Source organism: Phalacrocorax carbo, chromosome 1 (assembly GCF_963921805.1).
Source record: "Phalacrocorax carbo chromosome 1, bPhaCar2.1, whole genome shotgun sequence".
NCBI lineage: Eukaryota > Metazoa > Chordata > Aves > Suliformes > Phalacrocoracidae > Phalacrocorax > Phalacrocorax carbo.
Window position 1 is genome coordinate 206,008,420 of NC_087513.1, and position 14,725 is coordinate 206,023,144.

Consider the following 14,725-nt stretch of genomic DNA (forward strand, 5'->3'; position numbering starts at 1 on the left):
TCTTTGGTCAGACAGTATCAGCAATGCAGATAAACTGACACCCGTTGCAGTTTCATTATCAAGTCAGGACTTCCATGAGTCTCTGCAACTTCACATGTATAAGGAAGAGGTGTTGTTTGGGGCAGAAGCGGGTTTTTTATGCCATTGCTGATAGTTTTGTTGACCTTCCTCCCTCTTTGCCTTTTGCTGGTTTGAACTGAGGAGTCTGTATGTGTTGGGCCTTTGCCCTTTCATGAAATTCAGTCCTTGTCAGTGGAGAGAACTGTACCTGTGCAGGTTTTTTATTCTTTGCTGAGGATTTGCTGTAGCAGATGCTGTGCGAGCTTCTTCCTACGCAGTTATGTTTTGATTGTTTAATGAGGCAAAGAAGAGATAAAGCACTTCTGCAATTCTTAGATTAACTGACTTTTCAAGGTGCTAACAGTGGACATATGGCAACTGTTCTGTCAATGCATGTGGAAGCAAGCCAGGATTTTAACATTGGGGTCAAATGCAGTCAGCTATGCAGTAGTCAACTTCTGCAGAGGTAGTTACACAATCAAGCCACCTGTTTATTCAGGAGGAAAGACTGATTCCTGATAGAGAACCTGCGCTTGCTTAGTGACATGTTTTGGAGCTCTCTGAAGATGCTTAGTTACTAGAGCTTCTGGCAGAATTTCAGCCTGATGTACTGTAGAACTCTGCTTTCATATAATCTTCAACTGATATTTACAAGTGGAGTGTTGCATTGCTTTCCGGTTGCTCATACTCTGGGTTGTAGAACAGAATTGGTGTAATTCCTGACACCATACCGGCTCAACATAGCGATCCTGTTGGCAAGGGTACATTTTTCTGTTTCTTATCCTAAAAGAATGAGTTTACTAACAGTAATTTCTAATTTACTAACACTAAATTCCTTATTTAAGACACCTAGCCTCCCTCAGCAGTCAACAGCAGGAACAGCACACCTGCAGACAGAAGATTAGCCTATCTCTTCCCATTTTATAGAAGTATGTTAGATGTTTGGTGTAGGCTGACATTTAGTTGGCTCAGTGAAAGGGATGGATCCCATACAGGCAAATTGGGATTGAAAAGTTTCTTTCCCTCATACCACTCCCTTCCTTTGCACAACTTCTAAAATTGTTCTCTAGTCCTGTGGTAGTGTGGTAGATGGAAGTTGGCGCTAACTCATGTGCTTGCCTAAAGCAAAGCATTTTGCTGTTTTATTCACAGCGTTTGATGATGAAATAGTTTCTACAGATGTCTCCCGCTATATTGAAGATCCTGGGTTTGGGTACAAAGACTTTGCAAGGCGAGGAGAAGACCATCTGCCAACATTCAGAGCTCAGGTACCATCTCTTTAAAGTACATTCACTCAAAGAATATTTGTGTACCTCATTAGAGGGCAAATAGCATAAAGTGGTTGTGGTGGGGCATGTTTGTTGCATGCTCCTTTTCTTGTCCTGGTCCATTAAATAACTTGCAAACTTCCATAAATCTACCTGAGATGAGTCTTCTACTGTTTGTGAATCTCAGAGAAGGGAATAACTAGCTTTCAGTCTTACTCCAATTATTACTAGAATTGTAAAGAAAGAACTGTAAAGCATATCGCTAAATCTGGAATAGAAGTGAAACATAGAAAAGAAGGAATTTCTTTTCCATCCCTCCAGATATTGTAGAAAAAATCCATTGGAAGAACTCTTTTTTCCTGCCATTTTATCAAGTATTCTCTGTCCAGTGGTTATCAATACATAGATGCTTGTAGGTCTGTGGGAATGATTTGGTGAGTATCATTCTCATATAGGCACCAAATCCCTGGACGTTGAATGGCGGAAAGGAAGAGGAGTTCTTAAATATGATTACTGAAGTTTTGGCTATACTTGGATATATTTTTTTAGTACTGTTGCATGTTCATTTTACCTGTATATTGTCTTACCTATTGGCACCTTTTTCCATGACCAGACTCATTAACTTCTTCATGATATATATAGCAGGAGAGACATTCTAGGTGGTTCTGTTCCAGCTTATAGAGTAGATTTATCAGCAGTCTAATAATAAATTGTAAGCAATAGAAGAAATCTTAAACCAAATCAGAGAACTTCAATTCAAAAAACAGTGGGTGCAGGAAAGCTTCATGGTCAGAAGATGTATCTAAGACTGTAAAACAAAGAGTCCATATGATCACTCTCAGGAAATGTATTTAGCTATATAGCAGTCTCTGCTGATCTGGATAATTTACTCTGCGGTCTTTATATGAGCCTAAAGTAGGTAGATATTGCCAAAATGAATAAGGCAGAGTCAGTGCCTGTAAATCAAACATTCTGCTTAACTACTTTAGGAGCAGCAGGCTCCCATGGAAAAAAGCTCTACAGAAGTTGAAATTGGAACTAAAACATCTCTGCTCATAAATAAACAGGACAGCCTCTGGCCTGCATTCAAAGGAGTCACCTTGATAATTTAACTGTACTAGTATGTCCTAGTCTTAAGCAGTTAGATGTGTATACCCGCATCCTCCCAAATGCTCTGCTGTTAATGCTATTTAAATTGCAGTAGCATCCCAAAACTCTGCAATAAGTCCAATCCTTACTCTGATTAAACAAGGCTGCCTTTATCTCTGTGGGTTTAAATTTAGTAATAGAAAAAGTTATTCCATTCACAGAAGAATCTTTAAATTATTTTTTTCTGTTTTTCATCGTTAGTGTGGATTAACTCTGCTGTTAGTAAACAGCTCTTTGCCCCTCCTGAGCCTTCTGGTTTTCAGAGGCTTTTATGATGCCCCAGGTGTCCTGGACACTTTTACAGGGCTGGTAGGTACAGCAGATTTCTCACAAGCCTTATGGTCTTTTGGACTGGCAGCTGGAGGCTGAATGTGATGCTGTGGTGTGTTTCAGGCGTCACTGAATGCTTCTGCTAGGCAGCTGAATATTGTCCTACATACTCTTCCCCACTGTCCTAATCAGGGGCCCAGGCCAGTAGATGTGGTCTGGACCCTTGCCCAGCAGTACCTTTTGAAAACAGCCAGACACAGGAAGGACATGGAGATGATGCCCTCAATTGTAAAGATGGCATCAGTGATTGAACGATTAAGCACTTGCCCAGGATGTGGGCAAACTAACATGTTCTATATAACCGCAGTGTGGAGAGTGGTTGCATGCTGCTCTGGAGCAGGGTCATTCTCTGCTGCTGGTGCTGTGCCATGACTCTGCAAAGATTTTCCTATTCCTCATACAAGCAGGCAAGCTTTTATACTTGCAGTCCAGGTGCTTGTCAAAGAGCAAAGCAGCCTGGATTTTATTAGTTTGTTCAAGGACAGTTCAGCACTTCACACAATGAGTGTACATCCTTTGTGGAAGTAAATATGCATCTCTGCTCAGAGGTGAGCATCAGAGCCTCCAAGAGAAACAAGTTTTTAAACTTCCAGGCCTATCCCACGTAGAATGCCACTGGTCAGAGTGTCACAGCAGGCTGTGGAAAATTCCCTCAACACCAAGAGAAGCTTGGGGTTTTTTTTCTCCTGTAGGCTAATGATATCCAGCTGGAGCTGGGGCGTTGCGACATGATATTCATTGCCAGGAAGCCTGGGGGAATGGAGCAGGTGATATGGATGAAGGATTCAAAATGCAGGGTTTTTTTTTTAAGACATTATATAAATAGCAGACAACAAAACCTGTTGAGCTATAGAGAGGATCAGATAACGACTTCACTTCATCTGTACGTTTATATATTTCCTTCTCTTCCTGCAGGACTATACTTGGGAAAATCATGGCTTTTCCCTTGTAAACAGGCTTTATTCTGATATTGGGCATCTCCTCGATGAGAAGTTTCGGATGGTGTATAATCTCACATATAACACTATGGCAACACATGAAGATGTTGATACAACTACGCTAAGAAGAGCTTTATTTAACTATGTCCACTGTATGTATGGAATCAGGTACGGATGACAAATCCCCTGGCTTAGGATAGCGTTTTAAACGGTGTAAACAGAATGAAAAATGAACCATGTGAAAAGCATGATTTTAGACTCTGGGTGTTAAAGTGGAGATGGTACCTCAGTCTGGAAGTTAGAGTGGTTTTGCTGGCGTATCAGTATAACTTTTGCTTCCAGTGGAGAAAGTGGTTATGAATCAGGATGGAAATTATTACAGAAACGTCTTCTCTGAAGCCATCCTGTATCCTTTTTTCAGAAAAAAGACAATATCCTAGTACAAAGCCTTTCAGATCCTCTGTTAGCAGGTAGCTTTCTAGCACCTATAATAAATGCTCCAGTTCCCAAACTTAAGAACATAATGCTGCAAAAGACCATGTTTTTCAAAACTTATATCCAACAGAGTGATTGCCTGTGTTATTTAGGTATGATGACTATGATTATGGAGAAGTTAATCAGTTACTTGAACGCAGCCTGAAGGTTTACATAAAGACAGTGACCTGCTACCCAGAGAGAACTACCAAGCGCATGTACGACAGTTACTGGCGTCAGTTCAAGCACTCGGAGAAGGTACGTATTTTAGAGCCAAACTGGCTTCACAGAGACCCCCGTGCTGTTTAAAAGTTAAAATATGGTGACACCTAAAAATGGCAGTATCTGTCAGATGAACTGTTTTTAACCAGAGAAAAACAAATGAGATTAATTCATTGAGTATTAGATACCAAATTTACAAAAATACTTCTTAGTGTATTGAAAATACTCATTCTTTTTTTATTATTTTGTTGAGTGACTTATTCATAAAATTGAACTGACAACTGTAAAAAAAAAACCAGAAAACTTGGGAATGCAGAAGTGGTCAACTATGCCAATACTTGGGATCTGGGGATTAAAAAAGACCTTAACTCATACAGATATTTATAATCGTCATGGTGTTTTTCATCAAAAGAAACGTCAGCGTGTCTTTACATATCCGCGTTAAATGCTTCCTGACAAGGGTTCAGCGCTTGTGTGCCTGCCAGCCTATCTGGCATGTAAACTTCCTTATTCTGTGCTCCTATGTAGCGGTCACAGGTCGTAGTAAAGAAAAGAAAACACAATTCATAAAGAACTAATGCCGTTAGGATACAGAAATGGTTTTATTAGGACTAATCAGATGGAAGATTGCTTAAAGCAGCAGTTGAGGCTAGTTCCTTGCAGTCCTCGGATGTCGTCTAGTATTGGCATACTACACAGCTGTCTTGAGAGGAACTGGAGTCCTGCAGCAGGGCACAGGGAAAAAGGACGTAGTTTCTTGCAGCGATATTTTAGTAAAGGTTAGAAATTTTAGCCTAAATGAATAAGCAACGTTGCATTCAGAGGTGAACTAAACGGCTGATTTAATTTTTAACAGGTTCATGTCAATCTACTTCTAATGGAAGCTCGCATGCAAGCCGAACTTCTGTATGCTCTTCGTGCCATAACTCGTCACTTAACCTGAAGCATTCGCTGGGCAGAAGTAAAGGAGATTTTACCGAGTATGTAAAGACCTTTCAAAATAGATACACACCAGAAGCTGTTTGTGATGTAGCATCAGGTTATTCAAGTCTCTAGTGTCAAAGTTTAGCCGTTCTTCTTGACGGCTGTAATGTGCAATGACGTGTTTTATTTTCTTGATGCTTAACATTACTAATGATAACAAAAGTAACACTGAGGAGCACTACTCTGCGTTGTTTCTGGCTGGATTTCTGCGCAGTGGTCAGGATCCTGAAACTTTTTATCATATCCAATCCTAGCGCTTTGTTCTTTAAGCACTGGAGCGAAGTGCTTAGAGACTTCTTTTTCCAAGCAATCATTTTTCAGATTAGTGGAGTCCAGCAGAAGATCGGTTCTGCCTGTCCTGAGAACGTACCATCATGTCGTGACTCGTGACAGAGACGCGCGGGCTGCGTTGCATTGAATTGCCCACTGGATTCTTCTGTGTCTCCTGGAGACTGCTTGCCAGTCACTGTCTTACTACAGCAATTGAAGGTGATGCAAGATGTGGGTGCAAACATTGAGCACACTTTAATGTGAAATTAATCGTGATAAATCCTACAGCATGCTACTGAAGTGCAAAATTCATCTGCTTTGTCGTGCCCCTTCCCAAGAGAAGAGGCCTCGCGATTTGCCATTTCAGCCACACTTACTGTGTTTCATTCATGCATAGTCTTGTTTTCCTGACAGTCACCCTCAGTTGTCCTTACAATACCCATGCTCATCACATGTTGCAGTTTGTTTAGTTGGCACCTATAAAGTTAATACACAGGCTGACCAAAAATAGGGTTGTGGGTTTTTTTGCACTCTCTTCTTTCTCAATGTTTTAACTAAGGAAAGTAAAGGAAGGCTAGCATATCTGTTCTTTCATATTGGGTGTATAAAATTTATTTCCCATAACTTTTTCATAGCATGAAATTTTAATATTCAAAGTTTAAAAAGTTTCTATGCATTAGTGTGAGTGAACAAAAGAAAAGTGCAATATTTAAAACGAAAGCAAGCTTTTTTCCCTATCATGCCACTGCTAAAGTGTCCTTCTTACATAGCCATAAAGAAATTTTAAAACCAAATTTCTTTATTGTCTAAGGCCTAGCAGTTTTGTTTTAGCTTTTACGGCTTAAGACAACCTGATACTGAGATGCCAAAGCATCCCCAAAACAAAGCATTCTTAGACAACCGGTAATATTGGGGAAGGGAAGAAATAAGCTGCCAAAAATGTCACACTTTTGTGCTGTTTTCTGTTGCTTTTGACTAATTTTTAAGAGCACAAAATGTTGATATTTATAGCTTTATTTTGTATTGCATTTAATGAACCAGTGAAGTGCCTAAAGAGATGCTTAAACTTACCCGGTAGGATGCAAGTTGTCACTGCTTCAACTTTCGACTGTTGGTTTGGACTTTTCATGTTTCTTCGAGGAGGGTGACCTTTATTTCTGTTGCATACATTCAAATCTAACTGGATAGATTTATTTTTAATGTTCCATTGGATTGTAGAAGATAAGACAGTATTCTTTTCCATTGGTGACTGCAGAATAGTTTAAAAAAATACCATCAGTCCTATTTCCTTTTCATTAGACAAAATCATGGACCAGTACGCTACTAAAGCTAGTTTTCTCTTTTCTTCCCTTTTCCTGATACCTTGCTGTGACTTCACATGTTGGTTTTTTTGCTTTATCTCTCTGTTCCAGATTGGAAAGCTAAATGATTGTACACTTTTCTGCACTTTCAGACTGCAGACTCTGCATGTGGAAACCTTTTGAGGAAGAAATCAGTAATTTTTTTTTCTTAATGTAACATTGGCTATTTAGAAAACTACCCAACAGACAGCATCAGACTCTCTTCTAGAGAGAGCATTGGGTAAAACACCAGATTTATTTATCTTGTATAGCTAACTGCAAATATTTCTCAGAAGTGTTGAGATGTTCCTATGTATGAACTTAGATTAACTTTCTAAGTTGTTATGATCCTTTTTCCTCCCTCTTGTGACTGTAGCGGCCATACCTAATGGCTTTTGTACATAAAACAGTTCTGCTGAGAGAAAGTTTTCATGCAATACTTTCGCTTTTTTCAAGTGATGGGAACTGTACAGTACTACTTTAAATTCCTTTGCTTTGAAAAGTCAAGTAGTTCTCAAGAAGCACAGCTGAGCTCTGGAAAGGAGGTGAAACTAGATTTGGGTAACTAATGTGACTGCTTAGTTTCCCTTCAGAAATGCAAAGACTCTTAGAGCAGGTTGAGTTTTACATTTGGAAACATGAGTGCCTTTACTTCTTTCCTTATGATATATACTTGCCAGCTCACATGCCTTCTGAGCAAAGTAAATGAGCAGATTTGAAATATAGAAACCATAAATGGATTGCTTCATAAAAATTGTAGTAAACCAGTGATTTTTATTTTTTTAAGGTGCCATATCCATCATGAATGGCCTGCGAGACATTTCACCATAGGAAATGTCATTGTACAACTAGTTTGCTATTTCTATTTTTTTTTTTTTTTAGTATTAAATTCAAACTTGAAACTTCTGGAAGTGTTTTCCACATGGCATTTTTTTTCAAAGTATTGCATTTACAGTGTAACAATTTATAGTCTAGTTTTTATACTCAAATTTATGATTTTTAATAGATGTTTGTTCAGAATAGGTGTTTAAAGTCAGACAACTCTACTATACACTTTATGCACGCTTTAGGCTCACACTGTGCCAAAGTCTAATGTGCAAGTGTTCTTGGATTTTTTGCATTTTTAAAGCACTCATGAATGTGAATCTTCACACTTCATTCATTAATATTTTTTTTTAAGAGTACCATAATCGTTGGAAGGCAGATACTCTCCCTCTGTGTTCCTTTCTTGGAATTGATATTTACCAGCACTAATGTTAGTCCACAAAATCCCAGCCATGACCAACATAAAAAGAAAGTGTACAGTCTCCTGTCTACTGGAGAGAGAGCTCGGTAGGTACAAATGAAGCAGCTAGCACAGGGAATGCTGTAAGTAGGCAACGGAGCTTTTGAGCATGGAGAGCTTCTTACCATTGCAGAATCGCTTCACAACGTGCGTTGTGAGTGAGTACCTCCTTGCTGAAACTGCTCCTTTTTTTTTTTTGTAACAAAGAGAAGTGAAAAAGGTGCCGATTGGAGAAAGCATTTGCGTTTCGCAGGACACAGTGCGTGCAGCAGAACGTCACAAGGGTGCCGTCATACAGGAACGGAAACCATTTTAAACTAGGGTGCAGTTTGTGCAGACAGCTACTAAAGCTAGTGTTGTGGTATCCTCTGAGAATTTTGGTGAGCTGTAGATGGATTTATTTTCCTCAAGACTGAACTGAAACATACATTCTTTGTCCTAAAGCCTTCGTTAAAATGAAGAGGATGTACTTTCAGCTTTAAAGGTAAAGAATTGCCACTATCAGCTCTTCCTAGGTATTAAAAAAAACTTTAAGGACAGGAAAATCGGTGATTGTAAACAATTATAAATATAGGTCTCTATAAATTTAAAACAGAACAAAAAAGAAAACATTTTGGTTCTCTGTTACTTGAGTGACAAAGGTCAAAGCACCAGATTCTTCAAAAGTATTTCTGTTTGTAGTGATGCTGACAGATGTTCTCATGGAATTTGGAAAAAGCAGCTAGTTGCCTAAATTTCCATGGGAATTTAAGCACCTAGGCACAAAATCCTACCAGGTGCCCGCTTGCATTTTTGAGTCAGATTTTTAAAGATACTTAGTCACCTAAATTCAGTAGAACAAAATCAGTTTCCATAGAGATTAAAGGAATAATGTGCAGCAGATCTATGTGATTGTTATTGAAATGGGTTATTTTGGGGACTTAATATAGGCTTAGAGAAATCACTCCCAAAGCAGTTAAACTGTAAGCTGCTGCTGTTGCAGAACAGGTTCTCGATGTTTCTCATGCATGTGTGTTTTCCATGAACATAGGCATGCATTTCAGGCTCATGTTCCAGAGTTTGGACTCTCTTTTAGAAGAGCTGGATTATTTAACCTGTACTTCCAGAAAAGATTTATTGGCAATAGCAAGTGGATAGCTTGTGCCTGGACTAAGAAGTTTTGGCCAGAAAGAAATACTCCAAATCTCCTTGATTTCAAGTGATGTTCTTTCACTTACTTTCCTTAGAGGATTGGGTCTTTCTCCCATAAATAAGGGGTGATGTTGCACAAAATGGAGGGAGAGGGGAGTGGATTCATTCTAAATGAACTTTCCCAGAGCTGATCTTAATATAAAGAATTGGTTTGCTATTAGTGATCATTCCAAGAGCTGGACAAAAGCATCAGTTTTCACTGTCTGAATGTGAGATTTCTTCTCCATAATGTCCCCCAGCACTATGTTTGAAGAGATGCATCCACCAGCTTTTCCACATTTGGGAACTGTAAATGACAATTTTTATCTCCAAATGAAAATGAATTTAGCGTCTCATACCTACTGCATAGGTCGCAGGTGTGGGAGATGGAGAGAGCACGGTAGTATGAGGAAACTTCAGGAGCATCTTGATCAGTGTTAATTTATCCCTTGGAGCACATTTCCTGGCATGCGGTTATGCTGCTGCTCCCCCAACACACATCGGGTCTCTCTTGCAGACATTTAATCCTTCTGCTGCTCACCAGGGGCAGAAATTGTCATTTCCCGACCTGCCACCACCACCACCCTGCGTCAAGTGCTTCCTGTCTTCCCAACTCACAACCCTTAGCAGTCATGCAGGGACAACCTCCTAGTCTTTACCTTGTAAACCCATGCTAGGTTCCTCTATTGCCATTTGCTATTGAGTTCAGAGGGTCTTTCTCATGTTCAGAATCACTTATTTGCCATATTAGGTTATTTATGGACAGGAAAATCCTAAATCTGGTTCGAAAGGATGACACTCAGTACTTGCTTACAACATTTAGGTAACATTTGCCAGTAGCGTGTCAGATCCCGTCTCTGGAGTTACAGTAATAATCCAGTGGATCTACTAAGGAGATGCTTTCTTTGGAGAAACTCCCCATGCTTGAGCTGTTCAGCCATGAAGGGTTCTTTGAGGGACATCTAATGGGGGATTTGAGGTCCTGTTGTGCCAGGCAGGCTTCCAGGGCCGTTGGGTCGGCAGCTCCTTGGGTGCCTTGCAGCCGGGCAACTGCAGCCGGCCTCTGGAGCAAGTGAGCCTGGGTTTTTCACTTACCTATGGGATAAATCCAAACGCACGCCATGGAGCGGCTGCTGGAGGTGTAGTCAGGGTTGGCTGTTCCTGTGGGTACTGAGAGTATCATCAGGGCTTGTGGAAAATACAAATCTGAATTCTGCTCGTGTTCCCGGCAGTAGTTAGAGGTGGTATTGAAGATGCCAGTTAACTGTGGGGAGCAAGCCGTGCTGTCAGCACCAGAAGGTAGAGACCCCAGGTGCTCCCGAGGGGACACAGCCGGCACGGGAGGAGTTGACATGTTGGTCAGTTGAAGAAACTTCAACGATGTGTCCGAGAGGTTCTTGTGTATGTCTGTGCGTAGGGGAGGGGGTGGGAGATGCCTCCCCCCGAGGTGTCCAGGGGGCTGCTGTAGGAGAAGAGCCGGGACCCTTTCCTTACTCCACGGATGGAGCAGGGGAAGGGAACCATTCACTTCTGCCTGAGAAAACTGTGCTGCGGTTGAATTACATTTTCTTGCCCCCATCAGCCCTCTGAAGGGAGTTTTCAGCCGCAGTGGGTGAAACACCAAGCATTGTGTCTCCAGGCGAGGGATCTGGGGGCGCAGCAGCGGGTCCAAACATGCACTGTCCAAAACCGTTTCTCATTCCCCACTTCATGCTCATGTTGTGCCACCAGACCCAAACCTCTTCCCGCCAGCCTGGCTGCCACGTGCCCGGGTGGCTGCAGGAGCACCCTGCTTGGGGTGGTGCCAGATGCGGCCGCTTTTAGGGGAAAAATAATAATAATTAGGCTACAGCCCTTGGACTCTGCAAGGCAACACAGTCAGAAATCTTTTCACGACTGTGACCAGAACTGGATATAAACTGTAGCTTAAAAAAAACAGGAATTTTGTAAACTTGAAATCTCTCGGTTTTACCCTTTTCTCCTTTTGCTGGAAAGCCACACAATGAATGTATATGCTTTATCTTTCTATCTGACATAACTGAAAAATCAGACTGCCAACTCCTTGTTTTGTATTAGCCTTTTTCCTTTTTTTTTTTTAAAGAAAAGTTTGTGAGCAATATATGTAGCATGCTGTGAACGTCTGTTTTGATCTTTATAGTTACTCTTTAATCCATCAGTATTAACACCAGTTCTTTTTTGTGTTCCCCTTGGTACTTCGTATGCAGTGTAAGCAGAAGCTGTGATCGGCTTTGCAGTCCTGTGCCGTGTTACTGTAACTCCTTGATTTTTTTAGGAAGCACCTGACTGTGGGCCACCCTGGGGCAGGCAGCGTGCCTGTACACGACTGCCACTTTTCGATCTCTTGTACTATGTATAGTTTTAAGTAGAATAAGCTTTTTAACAGAATATTGATGCGGTTTATGAGTCATGCAGGCTGCAAGTGTCTGGTGTGTGAGAGTCTTTGTATTTATAGTTGTTGGGGTTTGGTTTTTTGTTTTGTTGTTGTTTTTTTTTAATTCATAAAGTAGCAAACTTGATAAACATAGCCACTTTAAACTGCTCTTGCTAAACAGACCCTGCTGTAGATAAAATACCACTGTAGATACAGGGAGGCACGCCGGCAGACCCCTCTCGACCGTGGGTGAGCTGAGCCCCTGTCTGTGAAAAGCACGGTCCGAGCGGCATGGCTGCCCTGCGTTTGGCCACATTTGGACCCAGACGCCGGAAGGCTGGGGTCTGGGTGTGTTTCAGCCCCCTGTGCCCATAGCCTGCCGCTGGCTGACCCCTGTGGTCTGCTTGCTCGTGCACAGGGGGAACCGTGAGCCTTGCCGGTGTGGGAGGGATGGACGGACCAGCCGCTGGACCGAAAACATGGGCACAGTATTTCTGCAGCTGAAAAGCTTCCAAGCCTCTCTTGAGTGCAAAACTTAGCCCTTGATTTGCCGTCTGCAGAGCCCGGCGTGTCAGGGGTAAGAAGCGGCGTTGGCTCCCTGTTGGTGGCTGTGGGTCTGAGCCCCCTTGCCTGCAGGGCAGGGCAGGGCTGTGCCCACGGGGGTGGTGTTTCTTTGCATCTCCCACCTCTCACCCTCTGGACAGGGGGTAAATTGTGCCCAGCCCCAGCCTGGCAGCCTCCTGCCTCCTCCTGCCACGGCTGCGCAGGTGTTTCGGGATGGAGGATTAAGGACAAAGCTCTGATGCTGCTGCTCCCTCCCACCACCGTGAACAGGGAAGCGTGGTACCTCTGTGGGCCCCGCGGTCCCCACAGCGCCCTGCGGGTGGGTGGCACGTCACCTTCCTGCCTCCCGGGCCACCACCTGCCCTGAGCCCTGGAGATATGCCACGGGCTCCCTGCTTTCGCAGGAGGTTTGCCTGCAAGGTGAGGCAGCTGCTAGGAGCTCACTGTGGGTTTCCACAGCAGCTTTTATCATTTTTTTTTTCTGTTGTTGCTGGTTGGGGCTTTTTTTGTTGGGTTTTGTTTGTTTGTTTGTTTTTTGCAGAGGACAGACTGACCTAGTGGGATGGATTATTTCTGTGTGTCACTTTTTGTAGTTAAGTTACCCGACTTGAATTTATCTGAACAGATGCAGAAGGAACTTTTTTTTTGTGAGTTAAGAGACAAAAACGCATTTTTAAACAAAAGAATCATGTATTAACATTTTAACAGCAATTCATAAATCTGCACTTTTTATGAGGTTTTGAAAAATCTATTTATAGGTACGGAACAATGGGGTTTGTTTAAAACTGTATCGCATTTATACTTGCTGAAATTACTTTCATTGTTATCAGTAGGAATTTCATTGGTTAAATAAAATGGATAAAACCTGTCTCCTGTTCGAGCCATCATTTGCCACGTGCCGGGGAACACATCTCTGGAGCAGAGCATCCTGTGTTTCGGGACAAGATCCAGGCCTGGAAGTGTCCTTCCCCTCCCTGCTCTTGCCCTGATTTTTAATCTGTGTATTATTTAATATGTAGATTATTTAAACTAGACATACAGAAAATAACTCTAATCTGTGTGAACATAAGTCCTGAAAAACATACAGCACTTGCCAAACACGATGACTTTTAAACAGGCAGTTGTCAGTGATGAGGGATGGAGTGACGGGCATCATGATGTTCATTCTTGATACAGGGCTAGTCACCTCCCCTTAGGGATTTCTTCTGTGCAAGCCACAGGCAGTGGGATGCACCGGGAGCGGCTCCCTCTTCCAGGGAGCCCTGAGCCAGCCCATCAGAGCGGAAGTGGATGAGAGCCATAAAACCATGAAGGAGATGCGCAGGAGAGAGGTAATGTGCGCTGAGGGGTCTGGCTCAGGGCAATGCCAAGCCTTCCTAGCAGCCAGATTGCCCCCAAGCTCCCACGGTCCTGCTGTCTGCCCCATCCAGCCCCGGGGGGAAGGGTGGCATAGTGCTGAGGGGTCACCAAGGGGGTTTGTCCTGGGAGAGGTGCTCATCTCCCCTCCAAAGAGACAAAACTAGTTATCACAAGCCATGGACCTGGGCTGTTTTGGGTGTATCTTATCCTCCAGCTGCTGGATGCTCAGCTTGCCTCTTCTCACCTCGCCCTGCAATGGAAATAACACCCAAAAAAACCCTGAAAGCCCATTTCCAGTTCTGCTAGGGGCAGTGTGTGCCCTGAGGAGGCCATTGCTTACTGGCATCTTTGGCTGGTTCAGCTTCATCCTGCCCTGAAAATTACACTTACCACTATAAAAAAAAAGTAGATCTGTAAATACATAAAGTGCTCATTTATTTCCTTTCAGTGGGAGTTTCTAAATACTGAAAATATCATCTTGGGTCCAGGCAGAGCTTCCCATCCCCTTACAGGTGCTGTGGCTGTCACCTCCGGGCGCTGGTGCAGCTCCAGACTGGAGGGAGGGCGACCATGTTGCCGGCATCGTGGCCAAAAAGATTAAAAACTTGCAGTATTCCTCAAAGCCAAGGGCTGCTGTGGAGTTCCTGCTTTACTTCCTAAAGGTCCCACGGAACAGGAGAGCAGCAGGGAAGGATGGAGCCTCCGCAAGCGACCCCAGCCCTGATCTTGGTCCCTGCACCTTCACCCAGCCCGTGGTGCGAGGGCTCAGATGGGATGGAGGACAGCCCCGCTCCCCAGGGACCCCGGGCTTGCCCTGCACCCTGTCCTCGCCCCTCTGGGTGGTTCCCCCAGGAAAGCCAAAGCCAAAAACATTTGTGGGTGTTGGTGATTTCCCCAGACCTTTGCCTTGACCATCCTCC

The 14,725-nt window shown here is 42.9% G+C and overlaps 1 protein-coding gene across 3 annotated transcripts in view; it reads left to right on the forward strand.

Moving 5' to 3' along the window:
* SESN3 (sestrin 3) overlaps positions 1-13,314 on the forward strand; it is a 46,952-nt gene extending 33,638 nt beyond the window's left edge. For all 3 annotated transcript variants that reach the window (XM_064441336.1, XM_064441337.1, XM_064441339.1), the window contains exons 7-10: positions 1,213-1,328; positions 3,723-3,913; positions 4,333-4,477; positions 5,298-13,314. In XM_064441336.1, the coding sequence (XP_064297406.1) occupies positions 1,213-1,328; positions 3,723-3,913; positions 4,333-4,477; positions 5,298-5,384 (539 nt within the window). In that variant the 3' untranslated portion in view covers positions 5,385-13,314. The remainder of the gene's footprint in view (positions 1-1,212; positions 1,329-3,722; positions 3,914-4,332; positions 4,478-5,297) is intronic.
* Positions 13,315-14,725: the final 1,411 nt, after the last annotated feature.